A 21,849-nucleotide genomic window follows, 5' to 3' on the forward strand; every position below is an offset into this window, starting at 1 on the left:
GAGGGAATAACGGACACAGCGTGGGTTTCTAATCCAAACGCACTTTCTTTATTCAAACCGGTCAGCGGGGACGCCCTGAAGCCCCAAGCGCGGGAGATGGGCTGGCCCGGCCTCCTGGTACTTGACGCCAGGGCGGACGCAGGCGAGCGCGGCCCCACGGCGCACCTGCAGACATGGTCAGGCACGCCAGTCGACAAAAGCAAAGAATAAACAAAAAACAAAACACACTCAGTAGATTTCTTCTTTAAGCTCCCAGAGTTTCTGGACCAACGAGTCCCAACCCTCAAAGCCAGGAGTGAGGGACTAAAAACGCCCCTCACCTCCACCAGTGCCGACAGAAACCCTGTTTTAAATTAAAAAATAAGCGAGTATACATTGTAGAAAATTTCTCTTAAAAATCTCACAATTTGTAAATGTATATTTTTTTCTTTAACATAAAAGTTTACAATATACGGTAAAATAAAGGCTCAGGAAAATAATTTCAAAAAAAAGGAAGAAAAAGAAACCTGAAGTTTTTTGAATTAAAGCTGAAGAATTTTTTTAACCCTGTTGTTGAACCAGTGACTTTTTTATTGAGCTGATGGGTTAGAGAAAGAATACGTTTAAAAACTTCGGTCCAGATGCCCACAGCCACCGCCAGAAGCCCCCCACGCTCCAGTTGGTATTTTCCCCAAGTTTGTGATTGTCACGAGTTCACAAGTTTGAATCCTGGCCTCAGCCGCCTGACATCCTCAAGGTGCTGCGGCTAGCGTCGGTAGGGGTGGAATCCTTGTACGTTGTGGTTCTGACCGCGTCCAAAGCCACTTCCGCCGGCAGGGGGACCCCCCGAGCCGGGCACCGAGGGGCCCCCGTAGGAGGGGGGCTGCTGGCTGGGGTCTGAGAAGCCCTGTCCGAAGCCCGCCAAGTCCTGTCCGTAACCTGCAGGGAAGGGCTCAGTGAGTTGGGACCACTTCCGCTCCCACTGGCACCCACAGCCAGGGCCCTGCGCGGGGCAAGGCGTGGACCCGGAGGGTGAGGGCCCACCTGGGAGCCTCGGCAGGACCCTGGGCAGCTGTCTTGCACAGAAAGAAAAGCAGCTCCAAGACCCCTCGGACCCCTCGTCTGTCCCGTCTGCTCTCAGCCCGTTTCCCCACTCACTGCCCTGCCCTCACGGCTGGAGAGGCCCTTGATCCTGGAGACACAGATTATCTGGCCTGCCTTGGTGGACCACAGGCTTCTAGAAAGTTTGTCCTCGGGTGGAACACAGGGTGGACTCAGCACAGATTTCAGGATGGGAGGAAATGTGACAGGCCAGCCTGGGGTACAGGTACAGAGCTTGGCCCTGATGGTGCTGCCTGCACAGCCCGTCCAGGTCGGGCAGCCCCTCCTCCAAGCAGGAGCAGCCCCGCACCATGAGCAGCAGAGGGGGCCGTCCAGGGGCCCAGACGCCCACCGTGCTGCCCCGTGGAAGGAGAGCACGGGGCCAGCGGGGAGGTGGCCGGCCAAGATCCTCGCCCTGGCAAGGGCCCGTCCCCGAGGGCACCGCCGAGTCCACCCCCGCCCAGGATGGCAGAGGAGGCGACATCGTGGCCCGGGCGCAGGCAGTGGGGACCGTGGAGGAGGAGGCGCCACCTACCTAGGCCACATCACTGCTCAGCCTGACCATAAGAGTGTAAACAAAGTGAGGGCCGAAGCCTGGCGGCTCTGGAGAAGAGGTACCCAGGCCTGGCAAGAGACGAGACCAGGCTGACTGCCCCAGGCGGCCTCGGCAGAGGAGCAGGGGTGGGGAGGGGCACACGCGCTGTCGCTCGCACACCCCCACTGGGGGCCGGCGACCCCACACCCGCCACCGCCACCACGTCCTGCTCCGGGTGAGACGAGAACCCACATGCTCAGGAACCGCGGCCGGGCAAAGCCCCCAGGGGAACAAGAGCGTGCGATGTAGGAGTGCTGGGGGCGTCTGCTCAGCGCCAGCAGAGCCCCAGGCCCACCCTGTCCCCAAAGGAGCTCCTCTGATGGGTGCGGACCCTGGGCTTCCAGCATCTACCTGGCAAGCACCCTTGGGAACACACAATGCTGACATCGCACGGCCCTCACACCCGCCCTGTGCCCTATAAACCCAGACACCCAAGGCGGCAGGGCCCGCCGGGGCGCCCCCAGGCACAGGTCCCGGACGTCTGCCAGCCGCGGATGCTCCTCCGCGCCAGCACCCTGGCCGAGACCCCAGAAACCAAGCGCCTGCTTCAGGCCCGCTCGAGCCTGGGTCTCTCGAGCTCTCCCCACCGCGCGTGGATGCGGGGAGCGAGGCACTCACCGTACTGGCTGTACGGGAAGTCGGGCTGCGCCGACGGTGGTTTGCTCATGTCCGGGGCGGCCTGAGACGGAGGCGGCGGGAAGGCCAGAGGTGCAGCCCCCGGCGTGGCCGGTGGCGGGGGGACCCCCGGGGGGGCGAACTGATCCGGTGGGGGAGGTGGAGGCCCGTAGCCAAAACCTGCAGGCAGACAGGAAAGACAGACACAGACGCAGTGTTCGCCCTCGGGGAGCCACCCAGACCACCTCCACCCCAGCAGCCAGGCCTCGAGGACGCCCACAGGCCGGGCCCACAGCCAAGGAAACAACCCCCGCCGGGCAGAGCCCGACCAGCCGCTAGCCTGGCAGCACATGCCTAGCGGGGCGGGTCCGCTGCCCGGGTGGCCTTGGGAAAGCGGGAAGTCGTGAGCCGTCCATGAAGGGCGCCCCGCTCTTTCTTGTCAGAAATGAAACTGGCCGGGGGCTGGGCCAGGAGCAGGCGCCCCTCCTATAAGGGCACGCCGGTCATCAGGTGGCCCGCAGGCCCTGCCTGGTCTGGGCTACAGGGCTGCACTGCCCAGTCCTGGGTCCCTGGCCACAGGGGGCCGCTGAGCACGCCGCCCCAAGGACCACGAGGGAAGGAAGGCGGAAGACACTTCCCGCCAGCCGAACAACACACTGAAGTGGCTGCCTGTCGGCCCTACAGGATCAGGTGAGGCACTTCTCTTTCCCAATAGACACATGGTCACCACGTGTGGCCGCACCCCCTCTATGCACGGTGCTGGGGGACGGAAGGCCCGTGCCAGCCCTCCAGGGGCGCTGACCATCTGATGCCTCTTCAATTACAGCTGAGCACAGAGCAAGGGAATCAAGCCCCCTCAAGTGAAGTACGGAGAGCAGGTCCCGAGTGATTAAGGTGAGCAAGAGGGGGGGGAGGGGGGGTCTCTGTGCCCGAAAACTCCCAGGCCCCCGGCACCCCCCAATAGGGCCCACGGCTACTTACTGAACTGCGGGGGCGCGCCATAGCCCTGGGGGAAGCCCTGGGGAGGGGGGAACCCTCCAGGAGGGGTGGACACGATGTAAGAGGTGAAGGGCGGGGGCGGCGGGGGGGCTCCTCTTCCCGCGGGGGGCGGTCCGTAGCCACCTGGAACACAGCAAGCAGGCTGAGGGCAGGCTGAGGGCGGGCAGAAGCCCCCAGCCCCACCCGCCAGTTTCACACCCTGTTCTCTCCATCTCCTCCCAACAGGGACTCACCAATCGCCTGTCCTGCTGGCACCCACATCCCTGCGGGGAAAACAGAGAGGGGTGGGTGCTGCGTCAGCGCCATGGCGTGGACTGGGGACCACCCCCCCTACGGGACCTGGTGTCCTGACGCATCACGGGTGCAGGGGAGGCGTCAGAGGGGAGCCTTCCTTGGGTCGCATGGCCCCAGCTCTTCCAAGCAGCCCCTCGGTCAGGAGGGCGGGGATGCCCCCAGAGCAGGGACTCAGTGGCATATGTGGGACTCAGGCTGGGAGGCAGGAAGCTAGGGCGGCCTCCGGCCAAGCGCTGCTTCTTGCCCTGCTTGTGGGTGTGAGGGCATCTGGTCTCACTAGATGGTTCCCTACAGCCGTGGCTTGTTTTGCAATAAAAACCATTCTAAAAGCCAGCCCTGGAGAGACCAGGAATAAAGCCTGGAGCCATGCAGAAACGAGTCTATGAGCTTGGGGGTGCCCGGTGCCCTTCCCTGGACAGTGTTCCTTCTCTGGGTTTCTAAAGGGAATGGAGGCTCCTGGACCCTGGCTCAGGGCCCCTGGCCACCCCAAGCCTCCCCCGCAAGCTGCCCGTAAAAGCTCTGCCAGCCCCACACGGAGGGCCCGCAGCCCGGGGAGCTAGAATAGACCCAAAGGGCTCAAGAGGCAGGACTCCATGCTTCTCCCCCGCTGGGTGGAAACCCCACTCTCCCTAAAACCTCCGACCAGAGCTCGCGCGACAGTCAGGCCACGTCCATCTCCCACTCTGGCCTCATGGAACCTGCCCTTGGGGACACACCTCCGACCTCCACCGGAGGCACCAGCCCAGCACTCCCATTGCCCGCGGGCGGCAGACGGGACAGACCCACCCAGCCCTGGACAGGGAGGGGCCCTGGCGCAGGTTCTGGCCCCCACGGCGCGCATGTGTGCCAGTGGGCGCGTCCCAGCTGTGGATGGGCCCCTCGGGAGGGGCGCCAGCCTTACCTTGCGGGCCATACCCCTGCTGCCATGTGGGTGGGGGCTGACCTGCCCAGCCATTGGCGGCACTGGGCACGACCCGGCTGCCCCACTGGCTGGCCCCCGGCTGGCCCGGTGCTTGGCTTTTGCTGTCCCGTGGCTCGGCCCGTTTAACTTCCACCTAGACAAATTGAGCTCTGGTTTAGGGAGACGCTGAGAGTCTCATACCCCCTTCCCTTCAGACACACCCTCAGATAACTTACGACTACACTTAGCATCTTATTACGACTTAAAACTAAATACTTAACTATAAACCTTATTTAGGCCAGTAACTTTTTTTCTTTAAAAAGTTTTTTTAAAATTCTTTTGTCTAAAAAATGTTTCTCAGGTACAACAGATCCAACTGTAAGACACATGAAGCCCCACCCACTGCAGAGCAGGGCTGAGGGCCAAGAGTCCGCAGAGAGTTCTGTGCGTAACAGGGGCCTTTCAGTCAAGTTAAGGGGCAGTGTCAACCCAGGGTCACGCAGGCCAGGCTCGGGCCAACCATCACGGCCCTCCTCTTGGCCTCCCCGGCCGGCCGTGCAGGCCCTCTCCAAAGCCCCCGCCCTGCCTGCACCCTTCAGCTCATACCTGAGAAACACAGTTGGTTTACTTAGGTTTTTTATTTAAAATGTCTAATGGAAGATAAAGACTTACCTTCCCCAGGCTAACGCTTAAAGAATCTCAATTAACTCAAAATAATGTCAGAGGGAATGGATGTGATAAGAGAATCTTACATTACATCTAACAAAAAAAGTAAACAAACATGCAATAAAATGGACATTTGAATCAGTAAGCAATCTTCATACTGTGTTAGGTCAGCAGCCTAGGACCCTTCCGCTTTTGGACGTGCCAGGAGCCACAGCACGTGGAGGGTGGGACAAGGGGACCGAGGTACCCATCCCACCAGGCCTAGCCCCGCCTACACAGCCTTTCCAATGTGGGCCGACTGACAACAAAGACCCCCGATTCCAGGGCTGCGTTAGCATTCTAGAATCCCCAGTTATTCTTGTTTGTAGGATAAATTTTAGCCAGGGGAGAGAGACAATGAATTCACTTGGAGTCGTCCTTGGGGCCTCACAGCCTGGTGCGCCAAGCATCCTGTATTCAGAATCCCATCAATTCTGCCTAAAGGCGTTCCTGGGAGAGAACAGACAGGCGGGGGACAGAGGCACAAAGACCCCACCTTCCGATGCCCCGAGGATGCTCCATGGACAGGAACAAAATCCCCAGTAGCTCAGGGCGGTGCGAAAGCAGGACCAGAGGACCCATTTCAAAGAACTCAAGTTAATGAGTCTGCACGCTTTCCTTAAGGGAATTTGGTTCCTGCTTACAAAGCAAAGCAGCCCTGTGGCTTAAAAAGTATACATATTCTTTTAGTGTTCCTATTCTGCCCTTAGCTTTTAATTACAAGTGGGCCCCAGCCCTTCGAGACCCGGCCGGAGCTGGACTCTGCCCCTGGGAGCAGATCCGTGCACTAAGAGGGCCTCTCTGTCCCTGAAGGAGGACCTCACTTCTCCCCAGTTGTAAACGCCACAGGACCTTAAAACATGGGACACGGGCTCCTCTGAATGTGTGTTCATAACAGCGCACACCCTTGGAATCTGCAAGCTAACCTTAAACTAGGAGCATCAATGAACGTCTCAAACTGAGAGCATGACTGTGTCTCCTGCACAGTCAGGTTCGGGTGGAACTGAGTCAGCCGCCCATCTGTAAAGCGAGGGGGCGGGGGGGGTACCCCTGGGGCCAGATCCCCTTCACGTCTCAGCCGACGCAGGGCTCTGGCAGAAGGGTTGGGCTCGCCGAGGGGACGAGGACAAGCCGAGGGCCTGGGAGGGGCGGCAGCCTGGCCGGCTGCACAGCCCCCCACCAGCTACTCAGGTGAGAGCCAAGTTCTCAGCAAGCTCAGGGCCGGACAATGAGGGGTCGGGCCACCTCCCGAGAGGCTCCCTCCGTGGCAGCAACACAGTATGAAGATGAAACAACCAGAGGTCACTTGACTGCATGGAGTTAAGAACTATCAGGAGCGTGTGGCCGGCACCGAGTTCACAGTAAGTGACCCAATTGGAAAACCAATCCTTCAGGATGTTTACGTTGCCTTCAGTTTTACACGGAACCTGTTCTCAAAGGTTCACGGCCCAGCACTTTACGGGCCGGCGTGGGACGGGAGGGGAGGGAAGGGGACACACATCTGAAGGAGTGGTCACTGAAACCAAGCCTGAGGCAACCCGTGACTTCACTGGACGCCAGCCTGCCCGCCCCACCGGCCGCCCCCCAGGGGCTCCCAGAACCGGGTCCGACCCCCAGGTGGGGGTCCCGGGATGACTAGCCCGGCCCTCCTCCTGTCAAGGGATTTCCTCTCCAGTGAAATCCCTAGGTTGCCTAAGACTTAGTTTGGTCTTAAGGTAAAATAAAACTACAACTACACACTTTTTTGCCCATGATGTCGTGAAAATGCATGTTGACAGCCTGGTCCACTGATTGTTCGTCCTCGAAAGTAATAAATCCAAAACCTAGCCAACGACGAAGAGTGAATCAAGGTAGCAGGGTGTTGTGACACAAAACAGGATGATGAACAGTATTAGGGACGGGCCGAGGGATCGACTGAGGGTTTCAGCGAAGCAAGTGTGCAAGGCTGTGGGGCATGAGCACGTCTCAGCCCACACGCCGCTTCCTCCACAGAGATGACCTTGAAACCACCGGGGCGCATCTTAGCAGCGGCCCGGACAGCAGGGCAGTGAGGGCCCGGCTGGGGGCAGCCCCGAGTGTGTAGTGGGTGCGCTTCTGCTTTTCTGAAACCCAGGGTCCTCCCCCTCGGCTGGCAGTCGCTTTGCAGCTAGTGCTGACAGCAGCCGTACATTGTTCTAGCGCCTTAACAGAGGTACGTCTCTACCAGTTAGAGCCTCGCCAAGCTTGCCCAACGCTGTTGGGTAAGCCCGAGGAGTTCTGCCAAGGTAACGTACTTATGTATACAGGTGTCTATCTATACGTAGCTGCATAAATAAATACACAGAGATACAGGCCACAGTGGGTTCCAGCAGGTCAAACACTGCTGTCGGCAGCAAGAGCAAGAGGCACCATGTCATCAAAAGGACAATTTCAAAGGGAAAAACAATTTAGCGTTTCCCAAACACAAGAGAGTGCAGTATAAACGAAGTTTGCTGGTCTGGTGAGCGCGGCCGCCTGGCTAGCGTGGAGTGTCCAGCCCTCAGGCTGCTGCTCTGGCTCCCCAGGGCCCATCTGCGCTGAGCACTACAGACCCCCCACGGCAGCCAGCTGCCGGAAGACCCCGAACAACAAAGGACAGGCCAGGGGAAGGGCCAGGGCCCAGAAGGGGAGGAAGATGGGTTTGTGGGGAGGGGCACGGAGCACCACGGGAGGTGGATGCATGGGGAGGGAGGTGGGGCCAGCGGCAGGGGAGGGAGTGCCCAGGAAGGAGCAGCTGCCTCCAGGCCTCTCAAGCTGAGCAAAGAAGGATGCAGGAGCACAGTCGTGCGGACCGCGTGGAAAGAGTCCTGGCAAAATTGTGGTGGGAGAAGGATGGAGGAGGGAAGGCAGCTCAGAACAGCGGGTGGCAGCCTCGCAGGGAGGCCCGTCCTCTCTGCACACGCATGTGCCTGAGCGTGACACACACGCACACAGAACCTGCGCACAGCGTGGGGAGGAACCGTGAACAGACCGGAGGAGACGGGCCGCAGCGGCGGGCACGCGGGAGGGTGTGAGGGAGCAAAGGCAGCGGCTGGGGTGTGTGGGGACTGAGCCCCGGGGCGGGGACGGGGAGCCTCAGATACACCGAGGGACAGGGAGGGAGGGAGGGAGGGAGGGAGGCTTCGGAGAAGACTCAGGAAGGAGAGAAAGTAGGGACGAGCTCTCGGGCCGCCCGCTGACCAACTGCTGGCTCTGGCACAGCTCCCGCCCTCCACCCGCCTAGCACTGGGGGCCGCGCAGGGACTCGCCAAGTCCTATGGCGGAGGAGGATGGCAGGAGCCACACGGGAACGGGGCCAAGGGGTGAGCCCCCGAGTGCTCTCCCGCAGCCCCTCCTGCCCAGACCCCGCCCAAGCCGCCTGGCGCCCCACAGGCGGCCCACGGGTTGTCTAAGAGCAGCCTCGGGACCCCCGCGTCCCGAGGCGTCCCAAGATCGGAGGCAAATGGTGGAACACAACATGGGTGATGAACGGCATGTGAAAAAGTGAACGTTTTCTCCAAGTGCAGGAGTGTCTGAAGCCACAGGGCTCGCGGTCCTTAGAGTGCAAGAGGCGGTGAGTCGTGGGGAAGGAGCCCCGGGGCGGGGCTTCTAGGGACGCGTCTGTCTGTCAAGAGGCGACATCACCGCTGAGGAAGCGGAACAGAAACACACTGAAACTTCGTTTACACCCCACTGGAGCAAAGCCCGCTCCCTCCTCTGACTGCGGGACTGGCCTGTACCTGTGTGATATAATTTAGCACCTGGAGAAGAGAAATCTAAAGAGATATCGTTAATCACAAACAATTCACAGAGAGAAAAGGAAAAACAACTTACTTAACATTACTGTACTTTACTATGAAACACTTAAGTATATCACTAAGCATGTACGTCTACATTAAAATTAAAACTAAGACTTAACAGCTTAATCGACATGAAGTGAGAATACGTTACTTAATCATGGAGGAAGAGGAGAATGAGGTTCAAATGGCAAACTATTCTCCAGCATGGCGGGCGCATGCTGCGGGCGGCGCCGGCCACGCTTGGATGCCTCGAGGGGCTGGGCAGGGGCTAGCTCACAAGGCCGGTCCAAAAGCGGTTCAGGAACCAAAACACAGAGGCAGGGACAAATAGCAGCAGCCAGGGTGGGGAAAAAAAAAAAAAAGGAAAGAAAAGAAAGAAAAACAAAGGGCACGGAAATTGGGCGCCCAGTGCCCCAGCCCCGCAAACCACAGTGGACGTGCAGGTGGCGGCTGGGGGAGGCTGGTGCAGGCACGCTGGGGCGGCTCCTTGCCCTCCTCCCACCCGCCCCGCCGACTTAGGGGAAAAAGAACAAGAAAAAAAGAAAAAAGCATGGGATGGATCAAGGGAACTCCATGTTCAAGCCGAGCTGGGGCAGACCTAGCCTGACGACATGAAATGAGACTCCTGACTTCGCCGGAGTGAACTTAAAACAGGAGATGGTTGTAATTGAGGAAGTTCACAATTTAAAAGAAAGACTAATCTTTCAGGACACCCTTAAAAACAGAAACCATGTTGAAATTCATGCCAAGTTGTAAAAACTTCAAAAGAACGAGCTAAAAAAAAAAAAAAAAAAAAAAAAGGTTGTACCGCCTGCCCTTGGGAAGCAGACAGGCTGGGGCTGCGTGGGAAGGGACTTCAGTCTCCAAACCACCCTCTCCTGAGGCAAGGCTCGCTACAACCACCACCTAATTGTGAGATAGTTTGCCATCTGAGGGGAAGGCCAGGGACAAACTCCATCTCTTTTACCTCGAGGCCTCTGCTTTTCCGCATCGTAGATCATGACCACTTCTGTGACCTGGAAGGGAGATGGGCATCTGAGGGCCCAGGTCTGCAGGTGGCATGGGCACATCTGCCTATAACACTCCCGGCCCCCGCTGCCTGGGACTGGCTGTCGAGTGCAGGAAGTCCTGAGGCAAAAGGCCGGCTTCCTGGGTTCTGAGACCCACGGGGCCAAGAGCAGGCCGAGGGGTGCTCACGGGGCAGGGTGGGTGGCTGGTCACCAGGGGCCCAGGCCCCACGCTCCAGTGGGGAGACGAGAGCCAGGACCTCCCACCCGGGATCAGAGTCCCCGGCCTGGCTGGGCCACCACGCTCCCCTCCTCGTCCGCTCCGCACAAGTTCCTGCCAGGCCCTGGGCACACACAGGCACCACCAGGCAAGCACGCTGCAGCCGGGGCATGCGTGGCCAGCGGAAGCCTGCGGGGACTTCGTGTCTCTGTTTTGGATGAGGGGACAGCCTCCCCGCCCACTGGCCCCCTAAGCCCTGCCTGTGTCCTGTCTGCCCCGCTAGAACTCAGCTCCCCAAAGTTTTTTAGCCTCTTCCAGAAAACAAACCCACCTGCCCCCCATCCTAGGGGAGGAGGCAGAAGCCTCACCCAAGCCCAGCCCCTTCGTCCTGACACCACGGTGGCTACAACCAACCCGAGGGCCTTCCAGGAGGTCAGTCTGCCCCATTTACAGTAAGTCCTCTCCTGGGATGATAACTAGCCACGCAGGGAATGGATGGGGCTTTGGTCTGCTTTGTGCCAGGCTCAGCCTCCCCAGGACACAGGGCTGTGCCACTCCCGCCCTGGCCGACCTGCTGCTGGCGCGGGGAGAACTCACCACTCCGAATTTCTTGAAGTATTCCCTGAGCTCTGTCTCACCACAATTGTGAGGAATTCCACCGACAAATATCTTATTTGATTTACTGTTATCACTTCTGGGTCCTTTCTGCTGTTTCAAGGAGGAGAAGATGGTTAGTTCACGTGCGGAAACTTCCTAACACTCCCCGCTGTTGTGCACGGTGTGGCCTCTGAAGGTCAGACCAGACACTCCAGGAGCCCAGTGAGTCCAGAAAACCACAACGGCCGCTGTACGAACGAACGCGTCCACCCACCGACAGAGGCTGGGGCGCCCCAAGCGCGCCCACCCACGGCGCCTGCCAGCTCTGCGGTGTGGAACCCAGGGCTTTAGGGGAGGAGAACGAGTACCAGGGTGGCCTGCACAAACCAAACTGGCAGACCAGGCTCGCTTCCAGGAGCAGTGTGTAAGCTGGTGACGCACGGATGGTGGAAAGTTCTGGTAACTGAGGCTCAGTTGCCACCTCTTTCGCCTTCTGGCCCGGACCCCGCTCTCTGTGGACACCCTGCGCTGCCACCTCCTCCCACCCCCCAGACACCAGCAGCTGGGGACGCAGAGGCTGCACTTTTGGGCGTGGGGGCAGGGTGCCAGCGGCAGGGGCAGGCGCAGAGGGGGGTACACACACGGCCGGCCTCCGCAGCCACAGGTTCTGCGTCCTTGGATTCGACCAACCGTGGATCAAAAATATTCGGAAAAAAAAATTCCACAAAGCAAAACTTGAATTTGCCGCACGCCAGCCAACTATTTACACTATATCAGGTATCGTGAGTCATCCAGAGATGGTTTAAAGTGCACAGGAGAACGTGCGTAGGTTACAGGCCATTTTACGTAAGTGACTTGAGCGTCTGTGGATTCTGGTCACCTCGGGGGTCCTGGAAGCAGTCCCCGCAGATCCTACCGAGGGACGGCTGTGTAGATCACTGATGCTGACCACTGATGAATCTGGGCAGTGTTTTATTTAGGTGTTCACTGTACCACTCTTTTTCTGTATTTGTTATTTCCTAACAGAAAGCGGGAAAAATACGCCCTTGGTCTGAGCCCCTGAAGGAAATGCAGGTGCCCGGGCCCCAGCCCCACACAGCCCCCAGGCCAGCCCGTCCAGCAGGGCTTTCCTCGAGGACAGGGTACTCTAGGTGACGGCTGGCCTGGCACCGGGGGCCACACGCGGCTCACAGAGTCCCAAGGTGGGTTCTGAACTCAGCAGGCCTCCTCCCTGGACGGAAGCAGTCAGCAGAGCGCTGAGCGGTGGTGGTGGGGGGTCGGCCAGGAGCAGTCGGCACGGATACAACGGAAGGTTCCTAACGACAGATGGCTGTGAGCTGTCGTTCGCAAGGTAGCCTATTAAGAAACTTCTCGGCTACAAGATAAAATACTTCCAACACTGAATTGACCCAAGCCGTTCTCAGCTGCTCAACCTCATGCCGGAAGCCCTCCTGTTGCTCAGTCTGAGTGAACAAGGACCCAGGTCAGAGACACGGCTCCCCTCGCATCAGCGGCTGCGGGACACCCAGCAGGAGGCCCCAGCCCTTACCCAGCCTTCCTTCGGCCGCGTCCTCTCCGGCTGCATCCCCCGAGGCGTACATGGCTTTGGGTCGATCTGTTGGAAGTTTCAAAGGAGCAGTGGTGAACAGGAGGCTTGTTTCCCCCAGAGAGAAGGTGTGAGCAGCAGGGCCAGGGGCACAGGGCCCATCAGGTGGCCCGGGCCGCATCCTGGCCCAGCGCCAGGTCTAAGCTCGGAGCCTTAACCCCTTCAAACCAACCCCACAGGAAAGCAGTCCTTGACACACACACACCACAGCTCGGGCACAGAGGCATGCCCAGGAGCCACACACAACAAGACGGAAAGCTTTATTCGGGGACCGGCACTCACATTTCGGCCATCGAGGGTGTGTGGTCTGCTGGCCAGCACTGTGCCCACGCAGTTTGGGTCTTTGAATTTGACGAACCCAAAGCCTCGAGACTGGTTCGTTGTCTTGTCTTTCATGATCACGCAGTCCACAACCTCTCCATACTGGGAAAAGTAGCTGCGCAGCGTCTCTGCTCAGAGATCGGGACACACGCACATGCACAGCAGGGCATTAGGCAGGTCACACGCTCCCAGCCCGTCAGCCTGACCTGTAAAGTGTGCAACTAGGAACCTTTAAACTGGCTGATCCACTGACATGGGGGCAGCGGAGAGGGTGAAGGACGGGGCGCCAGGGAAGGGAAGGTGCACCCCATCTCCGCGGGAAGAAGAAAGGCCACAGCTAAGTAGGCAGAGCCAGCGGATCCCTAGCCCTCCTGGCTCCACCTCCACACGCCAACAGCCTCTGCCGTCAGAGCCGGCCACCCTCCCCGACTGTGACCATGACCATGAAGCATCAGGACGAGATCAAGTTCCAAAGCCCACGATCATTCATCTCTGCCCCCATCAACTCCTGATCAAGTGCCCCTTCCCAGAAACCAAGACAATAAATAAGTCAGGAATTAAAGACAATTCACACAATCCAAAGACCGAGGTCCATTCGCACCTACCTTGGGTGGTGCTCCAGTCAAGACCGCCCACAAAGAGCTTCCTGCAATGCAACGAGAAAACATTCAGGGTCAAGAGGGTTCTGCCCTGGGAACTCCCCGGTGATCCAGCGGTTAGGACTCGGCGCTCACTGCCGTGGCCTGGGTTCAAGCCCTAGTCGGGGAACTAAGATCCTGCAGGCTGCATGGCACAGCGCCCCCCGCAAAAAAAGAGGGTTCTGCCCAAGGTGCTGACCATCTGGCCTACCCTAAGGCGGTAACCCGGGGCACAGCCATGGCCCAGCCTCATCAGTCAAAGGCATGAAAGAGGCCTCCAAGATCTGCCCACAGGGAGGGAGTGAGAGTTAGAATGTCCCAAGTCGCATGTACACGCTAACCTCAACCACAGTAAGAAAAGAGAGACCGACGGCACCCCCTACCGTGCCAGTTTGGGAGCAGGATCACGGGGCAGCTTCCCAACTGCTCAGCAAACACCAAAGGTTTCCAAGTCCAGAGCTGAGATGCCACGCAACAAACTCGGACGACAGCGGGGATGAGGGCTTTAGGACAAAGCTGGGATATGCGGCACGTGGTCACAAGTAAGGACCCACAAATCACTGGGGAGGTCCCTGGAGCTCAGACATGGCAGGGTGGCCCGGGCTGTCCTTTCGGACAGGTGCCCTAGAATGTTTGAGAGGAAAACTTCCGGTGGCCTCCCTGCCTAGTGTCCACATAGTCCCGGGGCGGGTCCAGAACCCAGGAGCCTTCCACTGCCTGCCACTCTCAGGCTGGCTGGGCCTAAGTGAACGGAGAGGTGCCCTGTGCTGCAGGCTCCCAACCCGATCCGGGGCAGGTGTGATAGGGTAGGCAGGGCACGGGGCTCTCCATCCCGCCTGCTGCCCCGCGGAAAGGAATGACACTGTCACCCTCGGAACGGCACCCAGGCACTGTCCCCATCCACAGCCAACCCCACCTTGCTTGGCTTGAAGACAAAACGGCCCCCCGAGGCTGAGCGCGCTGAGCCCCCGAGCGCCCGAGAACCGGCAGCCGGGATGCAAGAACAGACCCTTGCAGGGCAGTGGCCCGCACTCAGGGGTCCCTCCCACTGCGGCTTTCTGCCTGGGGGAGAGAAACTCAGTGTGGAAGAAACAATTTCCCCGCCCCAGACAGGTGGCCCCTGCCATCCTCAACACAGAGCGTCCCCCCACACAGAGCGCGTTTCTGGATGGGGAGGCCAGCTCACACCTGGCCCTTGTGACCTTCCTGTCCTGTCCCCTACGCACCCCTGCGAGATCAGGCCAGGCTCCTCCTGCCTCCCAGAGAGGAGGGAGCAGAGCCCGCAGCTGTGCCCCAGGGCCTGGCACCCAGGCAGGCATGACCGAAGGGCCCTGAGGCCTGCAATGGACCGCCTCTGTACCCAGGCCTTGGGCACAAGCACAAACGGGTTTGCTGTGGAAAAGCAGCTTGAAGAAACAAAGGACCTGGAGCATTCTCAAAAAACCTGAGACAAACGCCAACTCACTTAGAGGAATACCCACCTCTGTTTAGCCTGCATGTGATCAGAACAGGAAGGTTGTCAGCCAGTCCCTCCAAGCAACCCAACCCCCATGCCGCTGAGGAGGAAGGAACTGGTCTGACCAGTCCAGGTTCCAGCCCTCGTTTAAATTTCAAAATCAGACGTTAAGGGGAAAAGAGAGAGAAAGGCCATCACCTGTGCAAATTGACAAAACCGGAATCTGCCCTGTGGATTAGATGATGATATGGTGTTGATATGTGTTTCCTGATTTTATCACTGTGCTGTATTTAGAAAATGTTTCTGTTCTTGGAAAACAGGACACACAGGAGCGTCCAGAGGCGCACAGGGCTGGAACGTGGCACGGAAAGCACGCAGCGGGGCCGGCGTGAGGAGAAACTAGGAGGCAAAAGCTGCTCACCCATGAGAAGATGCCAGAAGCACAGCTGGCACAGGAGAGAGCTCTATGTGACCGGAGACCCCATGCCAGCGCTGTGCTGAGTGCTTCATATATTTCCTTTCCTCCTGCTCCCTGTCTGTAGATGGAAGGTTCCGGAAGGCCCAGGGAGACCTCGCTGACCCGCGGTGGCAAGGACTCAGGGGCTCTAGGCAGACTTGGCGCCATCGCTGGTATCGCAGCCAACACACCTGCACAGGGTGCCGGGCTCTGCCCACCCTGCCGCCGTCGGGGGGTGGCCCAGACAGACTTGCTTGGCACCAGATGACCTCAGGCCTTTCTGGGCGCTTACACACGACTCAGCAGATGAAGGGTCAGCTGACTCTGCGTGGCAGCCTCTCTCCAGCCCTTCCCTGCTCTGAAGGGTGCCAGAGTCATCACTCAGCTGAAGCTGGAAACTGGGGGGCCCTCCCACAGACCCCGCCCCGCCCCAGGGGACGTCCTGGCTCTGTCACACCCCTCCATCTCTGGATACCCGAGAGGAGGTCTGCAGTCAGCGCTGGCTCCCGGGGCCTGCCCCCCGACTGCCAGGATGGGGTCGCTGCCTTCCTCCAGGAAGGGGTTCGGCACAAGTGACCGGGTGCTGGGGTCCGGGAAACACTCACCCTCTTCTGGCTGCTGAATGGAAACATGCTCTGGATGACTCCCCTGTTCTTGCTCTGGGTACTTTAGGGCAACTGTGTAGTATGTACACCAGAAAGTCAGGCTCCGGTGGCTTCCCCGGCCCAGGCTGCCCACGGCAGGCACCACAGGCCGCGCCCAGGAGGGCAGGGGGCCAAGGCCAGGACCCCTCACACGGTCCGGCAGGCGGCCCTCTCCTCGAGAGCCTGCATTCACGCCTTTCTGCAGCCAGGGAGCCACCCCACTTCCAGCCCTTCTGCTGTGACAGACTGGACACCCAAAAGACAGTGGTCGGGACAGGGGTCTCACCCCGCCGGCCGGGCTTCCCTCCGCCAGCCGGTGAGATGACCTCTCACAAACTATGGGGCCGCACAACACATGGAAAGCCTGGGCCGACCTTCGCTGAGCACGTCGGAGGCGCGCCAGCTCCCTAAAGACACCACAGCCCACCGACCCCCGCCGGCCGGAGCCCCCCAGATAGCAACCTCCGCCGAAACACAGCCGCGCTCACCTGCAGGGGTGCCCCCAATTCTAGCCTGGCCACCCTGGGAGTGACCTTGGCCGAGTCCCCTTACCCTTCTAAGCCTCGGTGTGCTCTGCCAAGGGAGGGGTCAGAGCTGAAGCTACAGAGGTTCAGCACAGCCCAGGGCAGGGGTTCTGAGGAGGGGCCCCGCACAGAGGGCAGCAAGCCACCAGGTTCAGGTGCTGAGCCCACTGCAACGGCCAGAACCAGAAGGGAGTCAAGTGGAGCAGCCCCCAGCATCACAGCCAACTGTACAGGCGTCCAAAGAGCCCTGGGACACACGTCCTAACCCACGGGAGCGAGCGGCATGGACACACTGGGAACCAGGCCTCAAAGAGCAAATGCTCCCAAACAGGGGTCTCATCTGGACAATCCTGCCCCCAGGGGACACTGGACCACGTCTGGGGACATCTGTGGCTTCTGGCATAGAGGGGGTGGGGGCCAGGGATGCTGTTCCACACCCTGCAGAGCCCAAGACAGCTCCAAAATGCAAGAGAGAAGCCCCAGAGAAAAGGCCCTCCACTCCCACACCTACAGGGCAGGAGACACCTCTTCCCCCACCACACAGCGGCCCCCCATAGGGCGCTCACGCCCACAGGCCTCAGGAAGCTCGGCCCTGCGGACTCCCGGTCTACACCCACGGGGCCAGCCAGAGCTCAACGGAAGGCTCTCTGCGTTCAAAGCCTCCGCAAGTAACCATTCCAGAAAGAGCCGCGCCCATGAGGGACCCACAGGCTCCGCCCCAGGACCCCTCCGGTGCTAAGTCACCTGAGCCTTCATGTGCCCCCCCCCATCATCCACCTCCCGCGTTTCTGTCCTGAGCAGCCGTGCCCACGTCTCTCTCCAGAGACCCAGTGCTGCTTTCCCTCCCCTCCCCCAGGTCCCTCCTCGCCCTGGGACCCTCCCCTCCCCTCAGTCACATCCAAGGGTCCCTGTCTCACCAGCCCAGGGGAACACCAGCAGAACCACATCTGCCAGATAAACCACCCCCCAAACTCCTCTCCGGCTCCATGACACGTCAGCCCCCAGAACCTCAGTCCGGGGACCCCTCTTTAAGGGGGACTCTCCAAGGCCACGGAGGAGACCGGGGCACAACCCTGACCGCTCCCCAGCCCTCAGCAAGGTGAGCGCCTGGCCCACCAGGCGGCCCAGGAGGGAGGACATCTGCCCGTGGCACCCGGCTCCACGAGGCCACACGTGACACCTGCTGCTCCTATTGGGCCTCTGCCCTCAAGACCCGCCCCGGCTCCACTTGGGCCACTGTGACAACCAAGATGACAAAAACATGAACTAAAAGCAGTGGCCTCGCCAGCCCCTGTACAGTCCAGACGCGGGGAAGCTTTGCCTTCAAAGGCTCAAACTCAAAAGTGCAGATCCCCGATGGGGCGGCACCCCAGGCATCCACCCACTTCCTGAGGACGCAGGTACCGTGCAGACAGTGGATCCGCCCCTCTGGCCTGGGAGCCGCTCGGGAGGGACTGACCAGACGTCACAGCGAAGGAGGGGCCTGCGGGGAGGGTGGGTGTCGGCAGCGATCAGTGGGACTGTCACATCCCCGTAACATGGCTACCGCCTCGTCTGAGCCTGACGCGCGCTCCCACCGCCTCGTCTGAGCCTGACGCGCGCTCCCACCCGGTGACCACCCCAAGTGGTCCCACGGGCCCACGGGAAACTCCAAGAGGGCCCATCACCAGGGAGCCAGATGGGGTCACAAGGACTGAACTAGAACAGCCACACAGATGAAGGAAGTCAAGGTGGACCCGGACTTCCCACAGCAAACGGAAACAAGGCTCCCACAGAAAACAGAAACTGACCAATGTTTTGGGGCAAAGCAATAAAGTTTCTGGAACACCTGACATCTACAACTTTAGAACTCGGGTAACCTGGGTGCATTCACCAGGGTGGCGAGGGGAACGCAGCCAGGCAGGTCCCTGATCCCGATCCTGGTTCTGCTACTTGCTCTGCGGCCTCCCCAAGCTGCCTATGGGTCTGGCGTGGGTCTGCGGTGCAGAGGGTGGGACCCTCCAGACCCAGCCTTGGATCCTGGCTCCACCCTCTCCCAGGGGTTGGTACAAGCTGTAGGGGTGAACCACCAGGGACCCCTGTCTGGCCGTCTCCTCGAGGGCACACCGAGGGGCAGGCCTCTTGGATCTGGAAGCTCCCTGCCTTCCCAGGTGAGAGGAAAGGCAGCCCAGGCCTAAAGAAGTCAGCCTCTTGGCCGCGGAAGGCTTGGCTGTCAGGAAAAGAGGCCCATGTGGCTGTGGAAGACCTGCTGCCGCTCCCTTAGGTCCTGCCCCTTTCGCCGCAACTTTCTTTCTACCCACATCCTAGTTTCCCAGCGGAAGCGCTGCAACTTTTCACTTACCCGACACACAGCTCAGGCTTCCAGTGCCTGTACGTCTTTCCTAAACAAAGCAGGCTAGGAGCTACACGCCTTCTTTCTGGTCCTCTAAACGCTGTGGGGTTCTGGAAGGGGGAGCCCACAAAACACACTTTATGTCCTACGGTGTAACGTGCTGCTGGAACCTGGCGGGGGCTCAGTGAGGCCAGCCACCCAGCAGCCAACAATGACTTACTCACCAAATCAAGCGTTTTGTAAACACCACATCTGTTCAAAGCTAAGCGCACGGAGAAATGTACACAAGGCCACGGAAACCCAGCCCAGGCTGTTTTGCCATCTCCGCAAAAAGAACTTAACTGTAAAATTACGCTGATGCTGTAGAAACCAGTCTCTGCAAAGAAAACTAGACCAAACCCCTAGACTAGGGCAGAATGGGATTTCCTAGCTCCTCTGGGATCACTCTCCTCTCCAGCTCGTTTAGCATTAGGCAAGACTATAATTAAAAGGGAAACTTAGCTATAACAAACCTTCTCTCACCAATAGTTGCACCAAGGAGAAAGACCTCAGGAGCAAGCCTGTCTGTCCACCGCCCAAGTTTCTCTTTCTCTTTATCTTAAACCCGCCCATGGGGGTTAGGTGGGGGCTGAGCAGGAAGGGGCTCCAGCAACATAAAAACAACAGTTGCAGACACCCCATCAGGTGGCGCGGAGGCGCTGAGATGGTGGACACTGCGGGGTGCGCTGCTTGCAGACCGGGGACGGCCCCCCATGACCTTGGCCCTCGGGCCTTCGGTTTGCGAAACTACACTTGGGAAGAGAGTAGATGGTGGAGTGGGCACTCGCTGAGTCCCGGGTGGGAGAAGCTGGGCGGCGGCAGAACTGGAACCCCCCCCACGACCGGGCCGCCACGTGCGCTGACCCGCCAAGTTCGTGCACGGGCTGGGGGCTCCCTGGACCCCACAGGTTCCTGTTCGAGATCCCCGAGGAAAAGCACGAGCACAGGGACGGTTCCGCACCCCCCCCCGCCCAGCGAGAAATCCAGGCGTGGGGGCAGACAGGGTGCCCCGGACCCCCCCCACCCCGGGTTCCCGATCGAGAGTCTCCCTGCGGTAAACTCCGGTTCGGCGGCGGGGTCTCCCCCAGGCAGGAAACAGCAGGAACCCCTAGTTGAGGCTCGGGGTTCCTGGTCAGGAAGCGGCGGGGCGCCCGGACCTCCAGGACTCCCCGGAACCCCCGATGGAGGTTCGGGGTCCCCGACCACGAGGCGGTGGGACACCCGGACCCCCAGGACTCCCCGGATCCCCCGGTTGAGGTTCGGGGTCCCTGGCCACGAGGCGACGAGGCGCCCGGACCCACAGAACTCCCCGGACCCCCGGTTCCCGCTCGGGGTCCCCGGCCACGAGGCGGCGGGGCGTCCGGACCCCCAGGTCCCCCCAGGGGCCCCCGGCCCGTCGCGCCCCCAGGCTCCCGGCCGCCGGCTCGGCACGGCCCCGCGGCGTGACCTTGACGGGCCGGGCGGGTCTGGGCGGGGGCCGGCCGAGGCGGCGGCGCGGGCCGGCGCGTCCTCACCCGATCTCGTCGGCGCCCGAGTTGTTCATGGCGGCGGCGGCGGCGAAGGCGCTCGGCGTCCGGGCCCCCTGGCTCGCTCCCGCCTCCGGAAGGTCACTGGCCCCGGCGCCCTCCCCACAGCCGCGGCCCGGATCTGCGCAACGGCGGCGGCCGCGCTGCCTCCTCCCCTCAGCGCCAACGGTCACCGCGCGCCCCCGCGCCCGCGCCCGCGCCGCCGCCCTGCGCACGCCCGGGCGCGCTCCCGCACGGGGCCTCCGGGGGCGGAGCCAGGGGTGCGCCCGTGTGTGTGCGTGCGTGCGTGCGGCGGGGCCCGCGCCGCCGCCGCTTGGCCGCCGCGCGTCGGCCTAACTCCTCGGCGACTGCAAGCGTCGCCGCGGGGCACGTTGGGAAGTGGAGTCCCGCGCGCCGGCGCCGGCCCCGCCCCGAGGAGGGGAGCGCGTGGATCGAGCCCTGTGCGTGCGCGTGCTGCGAGCGTGCGTGCGTGCGCGGCGGCACGGGGCGCGTGCGCGGCCGGGCGCTCGGGGCTAGGCACCGCGGGGCGCAGGCGCGGCTGCGGCTTCCTTGTTCAGGCTCGAGTGCGGGGCGGGGGCGCGCGTGAGGTCAGCCGTGGGAAGAGGACCCGCCCTCATCCCGCCGGGCCGCGGGAGGCTTCGGCGCCACGTTCGGCTCCTGAGCCTAGACTGCTCCCGCTGCCCCCAGAAGACGATACCGACGGTCAGAGAGGCTCATTCACCTGCCCAAGGTCACTTACTCAAGGAAAGAACTGGAATCAAATCCAACAGTTGGCTGTAGATGCAATGATTATGAAAACACATTGAGTCCCTGCCATGTGCCAAGGATTGTCCTGCCCGCATTTGTCCACACCGGTGGTTTTCACCCACGGTGATTCAGCCTCCTTCTCCCCTCGGGGGACAATGAGCCATGTCTGGAGATACGGTTTTGGTTGTCACCACTGGAGGTGGGTGCTACTGGCATCTAGTGGGTGGAGGCTGGGGATGCTGCTAAATATCCTACAATGGGCAGGACAGTCCCTCCAGCAAAGAATAATCTGCCCAACACGTCAACACGGAAGGTGGAGAAACCCAGGTCTACACGGACCATAATAAAAGCTGACCTGAATGGTGTTGTCAGATGGCGCTTTGTGCTGCGTGGTGACTTTCCACTCACTTTCTCAGCCTCTTGGTAGCCTGACAATATAACTGATTCACCATAAAATGAAACAAATGTGAGGAATCAAGGAACCAGGTCACAGGCAAACAGTATAACATAAAACATTTAAAATACACCTCACTTTGGCCACTTTACAGTTTGCAAAGCACATTGGCATCATCAGTCCCACCAGAGGAGAGTAACTCATTAGTCCCCATTCGCAGGTGAGAAGCAGAGACTCAGCAGAGGGGAAAGGAGTGGCCTCAGGTGGCATTGGGCAGGTGTTCTGTCTTCCCCCTGGGGGCTCTGTGAAGTTTTTCTGGTCAGAAGAAACCAGTAACACTTGAGGGGGGCGGGGG

The 21,849-nt window shown here is 60.3% G+C and overlaps 1 protein-coding gene across 4 annotated transcripts; it reads right to left on the reverse strand.

Moving 5' to 3' along the window:
- Window positions 1-21: 21 nt before the first annotated feature.
- DAZAP1 (DAZ associated protein 1) lies at window positions 22-20,535 on the reverse strand. Of its 4 annotated transcripts, none has more exons than XM_081233502.1 (12): window positions 20,342-20,535; window positions 13,343-13,383; window positions 12,699-12,865; window positions 12,360-12,425; window positions 10,811-10,918; window positions 9,954-10,002; window positions 6,930-7,012; window positions 4,485-4,638; window positions 3,523-3,552; window positions 3,272-3,412; window positions 2,294-2,470; window positions 22-918 (listed from the first exon to the last, which is right to left on the reverse strand). In XM_081233502.1, the coding sequence occupies exons 1-12, from the start codon at window positions 20,368-20,370 to the stop codon at window positions 746-748; spliced, it is 1,218 nt and encodes a 405-aa protein (XP_081089628.1). In that variant the 5' UTR covers window positions 20,371-20,535; the 3' UTR covers window positions 22-745. The 4 variants fall into 4 exon arrangements, with proteins under 4 accessions (XP_081089628.1, XP_081089627.1, XP_081089629.1 ...); XM_081233501.1 differs by having other exon boundaries at window positions 10,811-10,921; XM_081233503.1 differs by lacking the exon at window positions 20,342-20,535 and adding an exon at window positions 13,759-13,781 and having other exon boundaries at window positions 10,811-10,921.
- Between the last annotated feature and the right edge of the window lie 1,314 nt (window positions 20,536-21,849).

Source organism: Mesoplodon bidens (genome assembly GCF_964165515.1).
Source record: "Mesoplodon bidens genome assembly, chromosome: 4".
NCBI classification, from domain to species: domain Eukaryota; kingdom Metazoa; phylum Chordata; class Mammalia; order Artiodactyla; family Ziphiidae; genus Mesoplodon; species Mesoplodon bidens.